This window comes from Sus scrofa, chromosome 10, assembly GCF_054392235.1.
Source record: "Sus scrofa isolate SSC_HxYL_T2T_F1_AM1 chromosome 10, Sscrofa_HxYL_maternal_Yorkshire_Landrace_v2.0, whole genome shotgun sequence".
In the NCBI taxonomy this organism is placed as follows: Eukaryota; Metazoa; Chordata; class Mammalia; order Artiodactyla; family Suidae; genus Sus; species Sus scrofa.
In genome coordinates this window covers 17,444,151-17,461,934 of record NC_139392.1, presented here as the reverse complement: position 1 = coordinate 17,461,934, position 17,784 = coordinate 17,444,151, and the positions used below count along the sequence as shown (strand labels likewise).

The 17,784-nt window shown below is 35.5% G+C and overlaps 1 protein-coding gene across 21 annotated transcripts in view; it reads left to right on the top strand.

The window, feature by feature from the left end:
• Positions 1 to 17,784, top strand: part of CDC42BPA (CDC42 binding protein kinase alpha) — a 290,122-nt gene that overhangs the window by 125,485 nt on the left and 146,853 nt on the right. For all 21 annotated transcript variants that reach the window (XM_021064440.2, XM_021064437.2, XM_021064439.2 and 18 more), the window contains one exon: positions 8,461 to 8,554. In XM_021064440.2, coding sequence (XP_020920099.1) covers positions 8,461 to 8,554 — 94 coding nt within the window. The remainder of the gene's footprint in view (positions 1 to 8,460; positions 8,555 to 17,784) is intronic.

Here is a 17,784-nt window from a genome sequence, read left to right as displayed (position 1 = left end):
GCAGTTTAGGAGCTGGTGGTTGGCCAGTTGGGATTTTTCCAGAGGAGTGGGGCAAGGATCATGGGCAAGAGGGAATGTGAGAACAGCTGGGCTAGGAGAGACAAGGTCATAGGAAGGTCACTGACAAAAACTTTCCATCTTTCAGGATTTCTTACAAAACACATTAAAGTTACCAGTGATTGGTTCTCAAATTAGAAACTGTTGCCTATTACACAATTTTAGAAGGTTTTTCATTATATAGGATATTGTTTAAGTAAATACTTTGTTAGAGAGATCATGTTAATGTATAAGAAGACAATGAGGAGCATAAATAAAAAGCCCATAAATTTTTTAAGATAATTTTTTGAGTCAAAAAAATTTAATTTGAAATCATTATAGATTCACAGGAAATTGCAGATAGTACAAAAAAACTCATGTATCCTTTATCCAGTTCCCCCATTTCCTACGTCTTACCCCATTCATGATAGGACTTTTCCATATAGCAACAATGGATAGTAAAGTTTGTTTTATCACCCCTGCTCTTTTCTTTTCATCCCCATGGTCTCTCTCCAAGGTAGAGCCTTTTACATGCACTGTAGAGGTGGATCTGCTGGATTTGAATATTTCTTTCTGTTAAGTAGAAATGATTTTAATTTTGTGGTAGATTTTGAGTTACAGTGTAGATGTGAGTTGTCATTTTCACCTGTTTCCTCTTGGTGATTGTATCTAGATGGTTTTTGAAGGATATGTTATAAAAAAAAGATTAGGATTTCGGCAGCCTTTGTTATTTTATAGTCCCCAGCATTATATATATAATCATTAGTTTTTTATTGTTTATATAGAAATATTATGTAATATTTTTACTATGCATTGAGAAAGATAAGTTTGAGAAAAGTTTATGACAGAGTGTTATGAATAACTTTTCTCAGTTATAAGGTGAGCCTCAAATTAATGTTTCTATTAAGAATTCAAATGTAGGAGTTCCTGTCGTGGCACAGGGGAAACGAATCCAACTAGGAACCATGAGGTTGTGGGTTTGATCCCTGCCCTTGCTCAATGGGTTAAGGATCCGACGTGACTGTGAGCAGATGCGGCTTGGATCTGGCATTGCTGTGACTGTGGTGTAGGCCAGCAGCTGTAGCTGTGATTTGACCCCTAGCCTGGGAATTTCCATGTGCTACAGCCCTGAAAAAAGAAAATAGAAGCACTCTTATGTGAGATCTTCTCCCCCAGTTGATGTAAATGATGGAAAGGAACCAAATGAGAGTCACTGACATGATGTTGATGGAAGGAGAGATCCATGTCTTAAATTAGTAGTTCTCAGTAACCACTCCCTATGCAGTTTTCTTATTTGTGGTGTCTGGATTGCAGCAGAGGTATCTATAGCGAAGCAGCCTCACATTAATTGATTTTGTTGTCCAGCCAGAGTTGAAAACTACTGTTTTGAAGGTTAACTTATGTTGTTATATCCACTTTTTACTATTATAGGTATAATATTTATAATAATCATTCTCTGTTACTGATTTTTTTAGTGAATTTATAGAATATTGAAATATTTAGTGAACATATAGAATATTTCAGTATGGTCATTGTTTTCTAATTCTCTTTTATTCTTAATGTTATAAACAAAAATCTGTATCATTTTAATATTAATTTTGTCTTAGAGTTTTAAAGTAATGTTCATTATAAGTCAGATGTTATTTGCCTATGCTTGTGAACAAGGAAAATTACAGATTATAAAAACTTTAATGATAAATGATTCATATTCAAATTAGGAAGAAACTTGAGTAATAATTTTACAGTGATAATGTAGAGATTTCATCTCTTCTAAACATTTTCTTATTCTTTCTTAATTTTCATGGATTGTCAAAGTTTGAACTAATGTTTTGGCTGAATTTCCCTTTCACTTCCTTTGTTGACAATACCTGGTTAGCTGGCTGCCACCTTATTTGCAAGATGTCACTGACTCAGGGTGGTTCTGAATGCCAGGTGTTATTTGGCTTCTTGTATCAAAAAATGGAATTTGCTGGCCTATTGTTCCATTTATCCATTGCCATGCAACACATTGTGTTTTCTAGAAGCAGGTACACAGACAGGATGTGTAATACAAGGAGTATTAGGATTAACACCTTTGAAAGGGAGGTTTGAGGAAGAAGGATTAGGCAGAAGAAGTCAGTTTGCATGGCAGGCCAAAGGCTCAGTCAGTTCTACCAGCAGTTCTGGAGAGCCTGTGGTCCATAAGAATTGTTGTTCACTTAGTTGAAATGGCTGAGTCTTATATTTCTCTGTAAACAATCCAGTGGCTCTGGGTTGTCCAAGAAAGACAGGCCTTTTGGGGAAGAGGCTCTCTGTAACTCTAAAGAGATCGCCTCTGGGGAGCTGTCTACTGCCATCTGGGTCAAAGCCCTCCATTGAAAGAGGCAGCATATCTCTGTGTCTGCCACAGACCCTGAAACACAGTGACTGATTTAAGACAACAGTCACTTTTCTGCTCATGCGGCTGCAGTTTGGAGAGGACTGGGCAATTACAGTTGAAGAAGAGACTCCATGTGTAATATCTAAACATATGGATACTTAGGGATATATTAAGAAATACACAGCATATATAAGCATAAATATGCAGTGACGAAGACTGTCCCTACCAGATAATAAAAGTCTATATTCAGTAATTAAAAATATATGACTACTATATGTAAAGACAGACAGTGGAACCAAGTTGAAAGTCTTAAAATAGATCCAAATACTTAGCTGCATTAACATCTGAGGAAGTTGCAACTCAAATAAGAAGTTCAGTAAATGGTATGTGGAAAAAATAGAATTGGATCATGCTTTTTATGGTATACCAGGAAGAATTCCAAATGGATTAAATGTTGAAGTGCAAAAAAATAAAATGTAAAAGTGCTCCCATGGAAATGAAACATAGAGGAATTCCTTTATAATATTGATGAGGGTAACGCCTTTCTAATTATGACTCAAAATCCACAAAATCATAAAACATTGATAAATTGAACATATGCATCAAAAGGCTATATGGGAGGAAAAGTTCATAAACAAAGTCAAAAGACAGATGTTCACTTCGAGAAAAGGACTTGCAACTCAAATCATGGGCACAGGAGTACTCTTCCTAATATGTAAAGAATTCCTGGAATCGATAAAAAAAAGACCACAATGTCACGGAAAAAAAGGCAAAAGGCATTTCTAAGTATATGAAAGGGTGGTTAACACTGATAATACAGAAAATACACGTCATAACTATTGCTTTTCACCTGTAAAATGGGCCAAAGGTCCAAATATTTGACTTCTGAGTGTGGAGCTGTAGGGCAGTCAGCAGTCTCAAGGGTGCTCATGGGAATGTAAATTGGCTCAAATAAATGAAAGGCATTTGGATATACCTATCACAGTTGCAAATGCATGAAGCTTCTGACTGCAAGCTCCACATATGTGGAAATGATATATGTACAAAGTTATTCATGAGAAGATTGGAAAAAACTCAAGTATTTATCAACATCAAACAAGTTAACTCAATTATGTCATAGTCATACAATAGAATACTGAGAAGTATGAGGCTTTGTTTTGATATGGCTCCAGTGTTTGTTGTAAATTAAGAAAGAAGTATGCAGATTGGTGCATAGTATACCATCTGTGTAAAATTAATATATTTTTATTTGCCTATGTATACATAAAGAAAACTTTAAAAGGATGGTTAAGGAACGAAGTAACAATAATAACTTGAGGCAGTGCTAGAACTGAGTGTATGGATGGAAGGTCTGAGAGAAAATTTTTCAAGTGTTTGCCTTTTCTATTTTTATTTTCAACAAAATAAATGTTTTACCCATCCATATGAGTGAATAAATAGAGTTAAATCAAAACAAAACTAAAAAATAGTCCATATGTTTTGAACCTTTGAAATGCATTCTTTGCAAGTCTGGGTAGAAGTAGAAGGAAAATCACAGTGGAAATCACAAAATATTTAGAGCAGCAACGAGAAAATGAAAGTACTCGGCAGCCGAATGTGGGATACAGCCACAGTAACTCGTGAAAGAAAATCTCTACTCTGATTGCCGTGGATAGGACTTCCAAAACTATGTGATTATGAATAAAGTGGTGAGCGTGGACATCCTTGTCATGTTGCTGATCTTAGCAGAACCACTTTTAGCTTTTCCACCATTGAGAATGATGTTAGCTGTGGGTTTGTTATATATGGCTTTTTTATTATGTTGAGGTAGGTTCTGCCTGTGCCCACTTTCTGGAGAGTTTTATCATAAATGGGTGTTGAATTTTTTCAGAAGCTTTTTCTGTATTTATTGAGGTGATCATAAAGTTTTTATTCTTCAACTTGTTAATGTGTATCATACAGATTGATTTTGCAGATATTGAAGAATCCTTGCATCCATGGGATAAATCCCACTTGATCATGGTGTATGATCTTTTTACTGTATTACTGGACTCAGTTTCCTAGTATTCTGTTGAGAATTTTTGCAACTGTATTCACCAGTGATACTGGCCTGTAATTTTCATTTTTTGTGGTATCATAGTCTGGTTTTGGTATCAGGGTGATGGCCTCATAGAATGAGCTTGGGAATGATTCTACCTCTGCAACTTTTTGGACCTGGGCTTTGGTTTGTTGGAAGTTTTAAAATCACAGGTTCAATTTTATTTATTTATTTATTCTTTAAGTGATTTTTTTTTTCCCGTTATAGCTGTCTTTTTTCTTTAAATGATTTTTATTTTTTTCCATTATAGCACAGTTTCAATTTTATTACTTGTGATTGGTCTATTCATATTTTCTATTTCTTTCTGGTTCAGTCTTGGAAGATTGTACGTTTGTAAGAGTTTGTCCATTTTATTGGCATTTAGATAAGAGTGACTATATCTCTGTTTGCCTGAGATAGATCTAGTTCATACCTATTGTCCTGGCAATTAATAGGATCCCTTTCTAAAGACTGTCCAGTGAAATTGCATGGGAAATCCTGAAACAGATCCATCTGATTTATGACATAGATGGTTTTAGAAATCAGTGGAGTGAAAGGATGTCATTCAATAAATGGTATTGGGACAAAAATAAATATAGTATGGCTTTTATCTCACACTAGACACAAAATTAATTCCAGGGAGATTGAAGATTGTAGTGAAAACTAAAACATTAAAACCTATGAAATATAGAACACTATCCTTATGACCCGTGGGAGGAGAAGATAAGGGAGATTTCTTAGGACAAAATAATAGAAATTATGATAGTAGAATGATGGTTGACAGGGGTTGGGGTATGGGAAATAGGGAAAGGTTCATAAAAGGGTATAGACTTTAAGTTATAAGATGAATAAGATCTGAGGGGCTAATATATAGTATGGTGATTGTAGTTGATAATATTGTATTGCTGAGCGAGTAGAACTTAAATGTTTGCACCAACAAAACAAAACAAGACGCCGAAATGATACATGAGGTGAGATGATGGATTTGTTAACTCAATGGTGGGAATCCTTTCACAATGTATAATATGTATATTGAATTAATCATCATGTTGTATACTTTAAATATATTATAGTTTTATTTGTTGTGTATTTCTAAGTGAAGCTGAAAAAAGTAAAAAGATAAAAAAACAAATTATATGTTACAGGATTGCATTAGCATTAAATACTTTTTTGCAAATAAGAAAGACACTGTAAACAATGTGGAAAAACAAGCCCACATTGTGGGGGAAGGGATTTGTAGCACATATACCTAAATTTGAGTAAACAGACTTCCTAAAGAATAACCAAAAAACAAAGAACATACACTGTATAAGAAAATAGGGAGTTCCTATCATGGTGCAGCAGAAACGAATCTGACAATGAACCATGAGGTTGCAGGTTCAATCCCTGGCCTAGCTCAGTGGGTTAAGGATCTAGCATTGCCGTGAGCTGTGGTGGAGGTTGCAGGCATGGCTCAGATCTGGTGTGGCTGTGGCTGTGGCATAGGCCAGCAGCAACACTCTGATTGGACCCCTAGCCTGGGAACCTCCGTATGCCATGGGCGTGGCCCTGAAAAAAAAAAAAAAGAAAAAAGAAAAAAAATGGCAAGGGATTTTAACTGGTGTTTTATAGAAGAGGAATCTAAGATGACCATTGATAGTATACAAAAAAAAAAAGAAGAATCTTGATCTTACTAGTAATTCTGCTAGTAAGGTTGAAGATGTACAGGTCTTTTATCATAGCAGTTCCACTTCTAAATAGCCAGAGGAAGTGTTCCCATGTGAGTATACGGAGATATTTATAAAAATATTCATCTCAGATTTTGTGTAACAGCAAAAAACATCTAAATCAATCTAAAATTGTTAGAAACACTCTAAATTCCATAATCAGGAAAATAGATAAATTATATATGTAAGAAAATATTCCATATAGTATTTAGATTAATGAACTAGAATAGTATGTATCAACATGGGTAAATTTTAGAAGCATAATATTAGAATAAAACCTATTTGCAGAGGACTATTACACACAGTTTGGTGGCAGTTATAAACTTTAAAGATATTCAGGAAAATACTTTACATAGTCTTCTGAATGCATATGTATGTGCTAATAATATAAAATATGCATGGATAGAGTAAACACCAAATTCAGGATTGGGGTTGCTAACCTCTGGTGATTGGAGGAAGGAGATGGTGTCAGCAAGGGCAGTGAGATACTTGGGGAGTGTTAGAACTATCAATAATGTCTCTTTAAATATTTTCCATTTCATCAATTATTAATTATTATAAGTATGTAAGTACAATTTATTTCTTATTGTTTAATATTTCCTATTTTTTACATAGCCACAAATATTATTGATGTTCATAATCCTGTCTTTGTAATTCCTTTAATCTCCTTTAAAATCTGAGAAATCTACCAGTACCTATTATGTATGATTATATAGCTTAATTTTTTTTTTTTTTTTTTTTTTTTTGTCTTTTCTATGGCTGTGGCATATAGAGATTCTTAGGCTAGGGGTCCAATTGGAGCTGTAGCTGCTGGCCTACACCACAGCCAAAGCAACACCAGATCGGAGCCGTGTCTGTGACCTACACCACGGCTCACGGCAATTGCAGATCCTAAACCCACTGAGCGAAGCTAGGGATCGAACCCGCAACCTCATGGTTCCTAGTTGGATTTGTTAACTGCCGAGCCATGACAGGAACTCCTAGCTTAACATTTTTAAAAATTAAGAATAATCATCATACAATTCTAAATGTAATAAAATTCATTGAGTAAATAAAAAAGAATAAAATAGTTTTCTCCTCAGATAAAAATGATCTAGGTAATTTCTAAGATTCTTTCCAGCACTAAAGTGTACTTCTTTGATGTTTCTAAACAACAGAAAATCTTTTCTTAGTATAGCATTTCTGGTAATTGAGAGTTTTAAATTCAAATATTGAGGATTATGATGCCAATTTCTTATATACGTTGTTGTTTTCTGTGTTAAGTAACCATCTACAACAGGAGTCAGCAAACTTTTTCTATAAAGGGCCGAATAGGTCAGAACTGCTCAACTCTGTGCTTGTAGTGGAGTAGCTACTACAAAGGTTTGCAACATTTTTTGTTATTCAAATGTAGAAACAAATGCAAAAGCTGGCGTGATTTAGTTTGTCATTAATTAGATTTGGATATCTTACAAACCTTTGACCTAACATCTATAAATAGCTTTATATAATAAAGATCACTATTAATTATTTCAGCTGTTTTTCTTTTCGCTTTTTTTTTTTTGGTCTCTTGGTCTTTCTGCCTTTTCTAGGGCCGCTTCCCGCTCATATGGAGGTTCCCAGGCTAGGGGTCGAATGTGAGCTGTAGCCACCAGCCTACGCCACAGCCACAGCAACTCAGGATCCGAGCAGCGTCAGCCACCTACACCACAGCTCATGGCAACGTCAGATCCTTAACCCACTGAGAAAGGCCAGGGATCGAACCCGCAACCTCATCGTTCCTAGTTGGATTCGTTAACCACTGAGCCGCGATGGAACTCCTGATTGTTTCAGCTGTTTTTCACATCAGCTTTATGAAGCAGTTCTTTTTGTATTGTCGTGATCCACAATAGTTGAAAATTTATCTACATTAATGTTCAGGGTCTAGGACGTAGATCTTTCCCTGTTCAGTCTCATGGGCTAGAAGGTAGTGCGTTTTGTGGGTATCGAGTAATTATGGCTCTTCTCTATATGCAGAAAGTAGGCCTATCATGGTCACAGTGGAATCTGTGCAAATCTAAAGGAAAGATGGTAAGATTAATTTAACCCAAATGAAAATTACCATGGTACTTTTAATCTCCAAAACATTGAAATTGCATGTGTTAAAGAAAGTTTAATATGGTTCAGAGCTAGGATTTGAATCCATAAAGAAACAGTCTAAAATATATATATGTTCTTAGAGTATTAATTTTAAAAGAGGTTGAGATTTTCAGACAAAATGGTATCTTACCAAGTAACTGTATTTATTTTTCCCAACTAAAAATTGAATGTATCTGTTTTTTCAGAGACATCAAACCTGATAATATATTAATGGATATGAATGGACATATTCGGTTAGCAGATTTTGGTTCTTGTCTGAAGCTGATGGAAGATGGAACGGTAAATAAAGATGAATCTTATTTACCCACAGATATTTCCCTAGCTGCTTGTCTTCTTTATCTGTTTTAGGAATCAACTCTATATATGTTATCTATCAAACATCCATTCGTCCTTTTGTTTTTCTGTGTGTTCCGTTTCCTTTCATGAAGACATTTGGGCATACTTACTCATGATAGGGCTTGTCTATTAAAAAGTCATATACCATTTTCAACTGCTTATGTTAATGATTTTCAGATTGATACACTATGCCTTTTTGAGACTCTTGTTTGTTCCTTCTTTAGCTGCACTGTTTATATAACTAGAGATATTCTTGCAGTTTTGGAGGAGTGAAGAAAATAAATGCTACATGGAAAAAAGGAAATGCAACTCTTTCTTCATTTTTTCTTTTATCTTTCTTAGCTAGTTGTCTAGTTTTCCTGACAATGTTCAACAAGTGATTGCTTTTATCCGAAAGCATTGATTCAGTTTTATGTCACCTTTTGCTTTAGTTTTGCTAGCCGTAGGCCCCTCCATTATATTCTTTCACTTAAGAGTTTACATGCCCCAGTTTTATTCCCTATTTGCTTTTGTTTTTATTATTGTTGTTTTTATTGTTGTATATATATCTCAATTTCCTGGCTGTATAGTAGAGATCCAAATATGTATTAATTGGCAGAAACTTGTTGCAGAGTAATTTAATATAATGTATTCCAAAGGCCACAAAATGTCACATTATTCTGGACCACTAATTTGACTTCTGAATATTTAAATTTGTCCTAAGGAGATAACTTTTTTTTTTTTTTTTTTTGGTCTTTTTAGGTCTGCACCTGCAGCATATGGAAATTGCCATCCTAGGGGTCAAATTGGAGCTCTAGCTCCTGGCCTATGCCACAACCACAGCAATTCCAGATCCAAGCCACATCTGTGACTTACATTGCAACTCATGGCAATGCCGGATCCTTAACCCACTGAGCAAGGCCAGGGATTGAACCTGCCTCCTCATGGATAGTAATAGGGTTTGTTGCTGATGAGCCACAATGGGAACTCCCTAAAGCGATAACCTTTTTAAGGAAGATTATGTGACTTCTGCCTCTCGCCAGATGGAGGGAGTAATTGATACCAAATCGTCCTTTCACTATAAATAACTATAAAACTGGATGCATTATTTGAGACAGCTGTTTTTAGGCAGTGGACAATAGACAACACAAGACTGTTATCCCCGAGAAATGAATTCATGAGATATGTCTCACCGCTTTCCAGGATTGGCGTAGTTTGCTGACTCTTGATGCAGAAAGCTAGAGGTAAAGCAGAGTTTAACAGTCTTACAGAGCTGAGGAGGAAGAGTTGACAGTTGGGTTATCTGAGACAGCTGGAATCTACATGGCTTGGCATTAGAAAGGAGGCAGTTGTGCAGAGAGAGGGCCTAAATAGCCATATGGGGCTTTCTCATGATGCTTGGGCTGTATATGTTATGTAGTACATTTGTATCTTGGTATCCGTGGGGGATTGGTTCTAGGATCTCCTTCCCCTGACCCCAACTATGGATAGTAAAATCTACAGATGCTCAAGTCCCTTATATAAAATGATGGGGTATTTGCATATATGCATCCTCCTGTATACTTTAAATCATTAATTACTGATAATTTCTAATACAATGTAAATGATATATAAGTAGTTGCAAATAGAACATAAATGCTGTGTAAGTAGTTGCCAGGGTGTAATAAATTCAAGTTTTGCTTTCTGGAACTTTCTGGAAAAATTTTTTAAAAAGATTATTCATCCACAGTTGGTGGAATCTGCAAATGTGAAACCAGCAGATATGGAAGGCCAACTGTATAAGAGCATATGAGAGTTACCAGTTAGTAGATGCTATTCTTTTGAAAATTAAACACATTACCTGAAATCAAGCAGTGCTGGAGGGGAGACAGTGCTGGCAGACATTAGGATATTGGCCCTGAAGAGCTAGATAAGTAGCATGTAAGGCATACTCTAAACCTATCTAACAGCTTAAATCCAAACCCTGATGAGATGAACAGAGTTTGAAAGTAGTCCTCCAAACGGAGGAGCTTGAGATGAATCCCAAGTTTTCTATAAATCGCTCTTAAAAGGCATAACTGTAAACCAGCCTATGTTCAAGGAGATCAGTTAGTATTTTTTTTTAATCTGCTTAAAGAAGTATTAATATTTTTCAGAGGAAGAAAGCAGAATTCATTCTGTCTGAATGTCTTATTGACAGTGAACAGCATTCAAACAAAAATCACTTCCAAACAAAAATAGAGGGTAAGGTAAGAAATTGTAATACAGAATTAAAAAATAAAAGCAGTCAGTAGAAACCTGCATAGCACAGATGTTGGAGTTGCCAGAAAGAGACTTAATAAAACTATCATAAATATGTTTAAGGAATTGAAGATAATAGTCTTAAGGATTATACAGATAAGGAAATCTCAGCAGAAAAATTAACCCAGTGGATCTTACAGAACTTGAAAATTATACTAACTGAAATAAAAAATTCACAGGAGGAGGTTAACTGGATTAGAAGTGAGAAAAGAAAGAGCCACTGAATTTTGAGGACAGATTAATAAAGATCGAACAATGTGAAGAACAGAGAGGTAAAGACTGAAGCAAAATTAGTTTAGGCTCGGGGATTCATATAATTAGAATCCTAGATAAAACTGATATAGTGACAGAAAACATTTGTAGAATTCATAGCTCAACCTTACCAAATGTGATGGGAAAAAACTCTTGAGAATCCTAGTGTTTCTCAAGGTTATAAAAGGAACCACACCTGGCCACATCATAATTAAACTGCTAAAAATTTAAAAAAAAAATTTTTTTTAATAAGGAGTTCCTTTGTGGTTGAGCAGATTAAAGATCCAGTGTTGTCACTGCAGCAGCTCAGGTCACTGCCATGGTGCAGGTTTGATCCCTGGCCTGGAAACTTCCACAGGCTGCAGGCACAGCAAAAAAAACAAAACAAACAAACAAAACAGCCAGATGAAGAAAAAACACATTGCATGCTATGGAAAAATGGTAAAAATAACTACTGACCTCTAATCAGAAATCATGGAATTCTTTAAAGGACTTAAAAAAAAATCTGTAAACCAGGAATTCTATATCAAACACAAATACTCCTCAAAAATGAAGGTGAATTAAAGACATTTTCAGATAAATGAAAGAGGGTTAGATGCTAAAGAATGTTCTTCATATTAAAGGAAATGATACCATTTGGATACTTAGATCTTTGTGAGAAAGAATATCAGATATGTTAAATAAGATTTATAAGATAAAGGAGTTCCTGTCGTGGCGCAGTGGTTAACGAATCCGACTAGGAACCATGAGGTTATGGGTTCGATCCCTGCCCTTGCTCAGTGGGTTAACGATCCAGCGTTGCTGTGAGCTGTGGTGTAGGTTGCAGACGCGGCTCGGATCCTGCGTTGCTGTGGCTCTGGCGTAGGCCAGTGGCTACAGCTCCAATTGGACCCCTAGCCTGGGAACCTCCATATGCCTCCATGAGCGGCCCAAGAAATAGCAAAATAGAAAAAAAAAAAAAGATTTATAAGATAAAAAAGACTCTATTCTTTCTTTTTAAATTTACCTCAAAAGCATCTGGCTATTGAGAATAAAAATAACGTTGTAATATGGAGCTTATGACCTAGGTAGAGGTAAAAGTTATGACAATTTAGTCACACGAGCGTAAGACTGATGTGTGGAGTTATGCTGCATGTGTGTAAAGTACAGAGTGGGAAGTGGTCACTGCCAATAGCATGGTGGTCCTGCTGTGTTGAGAAAACGTAGATTCAAGTCAGAGAGGCTGTGGCATCAGGAAGTTGTGGCCCACAATTCTGGAGAGGAGAGAGCTACACTGAAAAAGAATTCCAGGGGAAGAGCTCATATTTCCCTAGCCCTGTGTGTTATAAGCCCTTTAGACTCAAAGTTGAGGCTGCTCCCCTGGAGCCTGATGTCCGACCCTCCAAATCCCTGTGTTTTCCAGAATGCACTGAGTACTGTTTGTTTCTGTGTGAGTTTCCCCGATTTTAGGAAGACTTACCACAAAACACAGCATTCCTTTGTCCTGGTTCCTCCCACCTCCAAGTCTCCTTTATACAGGCAGACAGCCCTTTCTTAGCTCTTTCTTCTGTTGTTTCTTTTACTTACGTATTTTTTATTACCGTATTCATGCTACTCTCACTTGATTAGTTTTAGATATTTCCTCTTTCCTACCATGGAAAATAAGGATTCAGTTCTCCTACACCCATTTCAACCAACCCTTACACCCCCTCTCTATCTTCCCAGCGTTGTAATTGTCACATGATCTTTCATTAAATCCTGTTCAGTTTTTATTATGATTATACAAATATCATTCATAGCTGTACAATGCAGTTTACTTTAATTACATTTCTTCTCTTGAACAACTCTTTGTTTTCCCTGGAGTAAGTGACCCCTTGGCTTTGTTTAATTTTCTGTGTAATTCTTGCTGATTTATTCACAAACTCCATTAAGAAATTGAGCAATTCCTTTCTATCCCAAACACAGTGAATAACTCATTGTCTCTTTTGCCTGTGGGCTTGCATACGCTCTTCTCATCTAGACAGTCCTCTAGCTAGGCTCACTGCAGGACGGTCATCCTAGAATTACTTAGGTCATCGTCATGGATTCCTGTGTCACTCTCTAGTATTGGATCCTCTGTCCCTGGATCCCTGTCTTCTTTCTCATTTGGTCTTAGCTACCTGAGAAGGGGTCTATTAGAAGTAAATGTTTCATAACCTTACATGCCTAGAAAAGGCCTTCATTTCTACTCTCATACTTGATTGATACTTTGTCTAGACCGAACACAGCATTATAGATTTGAAATTTTATTCTTAGAATTAGAGGAAAGGCTTCTAATTTACTGTTGTCCTCTATTTTACTATTGAGACATCTTATGCCCTTATAATTCTCAATCTTTCTATTATACCCTTCCCCCTTATGTGGAAAGTTTTAGGATGTTCTGTTTATTCCTGGCGCTCGAAGTGATGTGACTTTAGGATTTTGTGTGGATCATTATTACCCGGGCAGTTGCTTCAATTTAACCTTTCCTAAATTTTATTACTTTCCAAATTTAGTTTCAGGTTGCTTTTTGGTTCTCTTATCTCAATTAAAACGATACTCTTAATTGCTATACTTTCATAAGAGGTCAGTTTCTGTGAGGGTAGGGGGGTCCTGCTGTAATTTTTTTTCTTTCTCTAAAATTGTTTGGACTATTCTTGGCCATTTGTTTTTCCATATTATTATTAGGATTATATTGTTGGTTTAAATATATAGATAGATAGATAGATAGATAGATAGATAGATAGATAGATAGATAGATAGATATAGAAATACTCCTTCACATATACAAGCTTGTAGACCTGCACTGAATTTAGAGATTAATTGGGGGAAATTTTATGTCTGTAATCTTCCCGTCTGTTAATTTGGTTTCTCTCTTCATTGTTTTAGGTTTTCTCTTATATCTGTTAATGAAGTTTTATAATAATGTTCAGTATAAATACATTACCTTTATTTGTTAGATTTGTTCCTAGGCACCTATGGATGGTTTTGTTTTGTTTTGTTTTGTTTTTGGCTATTGCAAATGGATAACTTTTAAAAATTTGCATTTTAATAGTTTGTCCTTCCTCTTTTAGACTTAAATTGATTTTTGTATATTCATTTTGAAACTAACAAGCACACTAAATTTTTTTTAAATAAAAATGAAAAAATAAAAAATAAAGGCGTTCCTGTTGTGGCTAGCAGTAATGAATCTGACTACCACTCATGAGGACACAAGTTCAATCCCTGGCCTTGATCAGTGGGTTAAGGATCCGGTGTTGTTAGCTGTGGTGTAGGTTGCAGACTTGACTTGGATCCTTCATTGCTGTGGCTATGGTGTAGGCTGACAGCTACAGCTCTGATTTCACCCATAGCCTGGGAACCTCCATATGCCACAGGTGCAGCCCTAAAAAGACAAAAAATAAAAATAAAATAAAACATTCTTATTAGTTCAAAATAATTTGTAGATTCTATGTGTATAGGTATATTTTCCTATAGAAAAAAATCTTATTTTCTCCAAACAATGACCAGTTTTGGGTTTTGTCCCTTCTAACTTTGCATTGTTATTTTGCTGTTCTTTTCCTCATGTGGTCAGTTATCTTCAACACAATGTTAAGTAGGTGTAGTAATAGCAAGCTTCTCTGTCTTGTTCCTGACTTTATTGATATTTTCCCTGTAGTTTCAAATTAAGTGTAATGTTTGCTGTAAGCTTTTGGTATATATTCATCAGATTAAGGAAATTTCTTTTTCTGATTACCAAGATTTTGTTGTTACAGTTGTTTTTTTGTTTTCTGTTTTTTTTTTTTTTTTTTTTTTAGGCAAAAAATAGATTTATTAAGATAGGACACTTGTGAGAGATGCAAGCGGGTAGGCACGGAAGCTCTACCTACAGTTGTTGATATTGTGTAAACAGATGATTTTTCTGCATTCATTGAGATGATATTAGGGTATTTTTCCTTTAATCTGTTATTATGATAAACGACATAGATTGTCCACTGTTAAATCATCCATTCTTTGGATATAAACATAACTTTATCATCACGTTGTATTGATACATTTGAACAAATTGTTAGATTGATCATGCTAACTTTTTATATTGAATTGTTGCCTGAGATTCATACCTGACATTGATCATGTCTAAGATTGTAGTGTAATTTTCCTTTTCAAATCGTTGTCTGTCTTATTTTATATTTAGATTACTTTAGCCTTATAAAATGAACAGGGGAGGCATGTCCTCTGCCCTTACCCATTTTGGGTCTAGAACAGTCTTTTTTTTTTTTTTTTTTTTTTTTTTTGGTCATTTTAGGGCCATACTTGCAGCATATGGAGGTTCCCAGGCTAGGGGTCTAATTGGAGCTACAGCCGCTGACCTACACCACAGCCACAGCAACGCCAGATCCGAGCCACGTCTGCAACCTACACCACAGCTCATGGCAACGCCGGATCCGTAACCCACTGAGTGAGGCCAGGGATCAAATCCACAACCTCATGGATACTCGTTGGGTTCGTTAACCATTCAGCCACGATGGGAACTCCTGGTGTAGAACAGTCTTAATACTGGGATTATCTGGGAGTTCCCGTTGTAGCACAGTGGAAACAAATCCGACTAGGAACCATAAGGTTGCGGTTTCCCGATCCCTGGACTCTCTCAGTGGGGTTAAGGATCTGGCATTGCCATGAGCTGTGGTGTAGGTTGCAGGTGTGTCTCGGATCCCGCATTGCTGTGGCTGTGGCGTAGGCTGGTGTCTACAGCTCTGATTAGACCCCTAGCCTGGGAACCCATGTACGCCGCGGGTGCAGCCCTAAAAAGACAAAACAAAACAAAACAAACTGGGATTATCTGTTTCTTATGTAATTGAATCTCCTTTGCTTTGGAGAGGTTTTGTTTTTTTCATTTTATTTTGTTTTTATTCCAGGTAGATTTTATACTATTGATTCAAATTTTTTAATGGTTATAGGTCTCTTTGGTTTTCTATTTCTTCCTGAGTCAGTTTTGGTAAGTTATATTTTTTTCTATGAAAATTGTGTATTTTCTTTGAGTTTCCAACTTTATTGGTATAACGTTCCAATTGCAGTCTTTTTAATTTTAGAATCTGTTACTTGTGTAGTTTTTTCCTTTTTTCATTCCTAACGTTATTTGTGTTTTACTTTTCCTTTGTAAGTTTTGACATGGAGCATTTTAATAAGTACTTCCCAACTTTAGTTAGAACTCTTCTCCAGTCCATTAATTATTTAGATGTGTGCCTTTAGTATTAATAGTATTTTGTTTACTTATTTGGTTATTTATAGAAAGTTTTTCTTTTCTTTTTTTTTTTTTTTTTTACTGGAGAGTGGATCTGTTTCTTTTCAGTTTTTTAGCTCTTGTCACAATTGCTTTTTGATTTTGTAACAGGCCAATTTTTATAACTGTTACATGTTTATGTGAAAATAATACATTTTTTCTAAGCTTTGGTGCAGCTTTCTATATACAGCCATAAGATTAAAGTTGTTAACTTTGTTGTTCAAATTTTTAAGTCTTATCAGTTTTATTTCTTTGTGGTCTATTTTTTTATTATTTAAAATCCTTATTATGATGTTGAATTTATTAATTTTCCCTTGTTATTATGAATGTTCTCACAACTCTTTTGTGTCATACTGTTAGGTACATATTATTCAGGACTGTTCTTCCAGGGTATTTTCTTTTATAATTATGTTAGTAAATTTTTAAAAATCATAATCATCTTGCCCTTAGAATCCAATTTGACAGATATAGAGCTTTCTTTTGTTTAACATATGCCTGGTGTATCTTTTCCATCCCTTTATTTTTAGCTTTTCTGTGTCTTTACGTTTAGGTGCATTAAACAGATTTTTGCTGATTTAAAAAAAAAATATCTGTTCATTTTTGTTTTGTCATCCAGTAGTGACAGCACTGTCTTTTGATAGGTGAATTTCATTATTATCAAAGTGTTTGTTTATTTCTAGTATCTTGTGCTACTTACTATAGGTCTCGCTTTTTTATTTGCATACATGCTCCACCCCCTACCCCCCTTCCCTGCCTTCTATTGGCTGGTCAAATTTAGTTTTATATCTTTTTTTCTTTACTTCCTTGGAAGTTATACATTTTATTTAAAATGTTTTAATGTTTATCTCTAAATTTTTAACATTTATTGTTTATCTCAAGTCTAGAGTCAATTTCCCCACTATATTCCTTTTTTTTTTTTTTTTGGCTTCTTAGTGCTGCACCCATGGCATATGGAAGTTCCCAGGCTAGGGGTCAAAATTGGAGCTACATCTGCCAGCCTTTGCCACAGCCACGGCAATGCAGGATCTAGCTGCATCTGTAACCTATACCTCAGCTCATGTTAATGCCAGATCCTCAACCACTGAGCACGGCCAGGAATCAAACCCACATCCTCATGGATACTGTTCTGATTCATTTCAGCTGTACCACAATGAGAACTCGCTCCACCATATTCCTAATGAAAGAAAAAGCTTATCTTATACCATATACAAAAATTAACTTAGAATGAATCAAAAAACCTAAATGTAAGAGGTAAAACTATAAAACTCCTGGAAGAAAACAGTGGGGGAAGGAGAAGGTTTTATGTCATTGGATATGGCAATGATTTCTTGGATATGACACAAAACAATAGGCAGCAAAAGAAAAAATAGGCAAATTGGATTTACACCATCATTACAAATTTCTG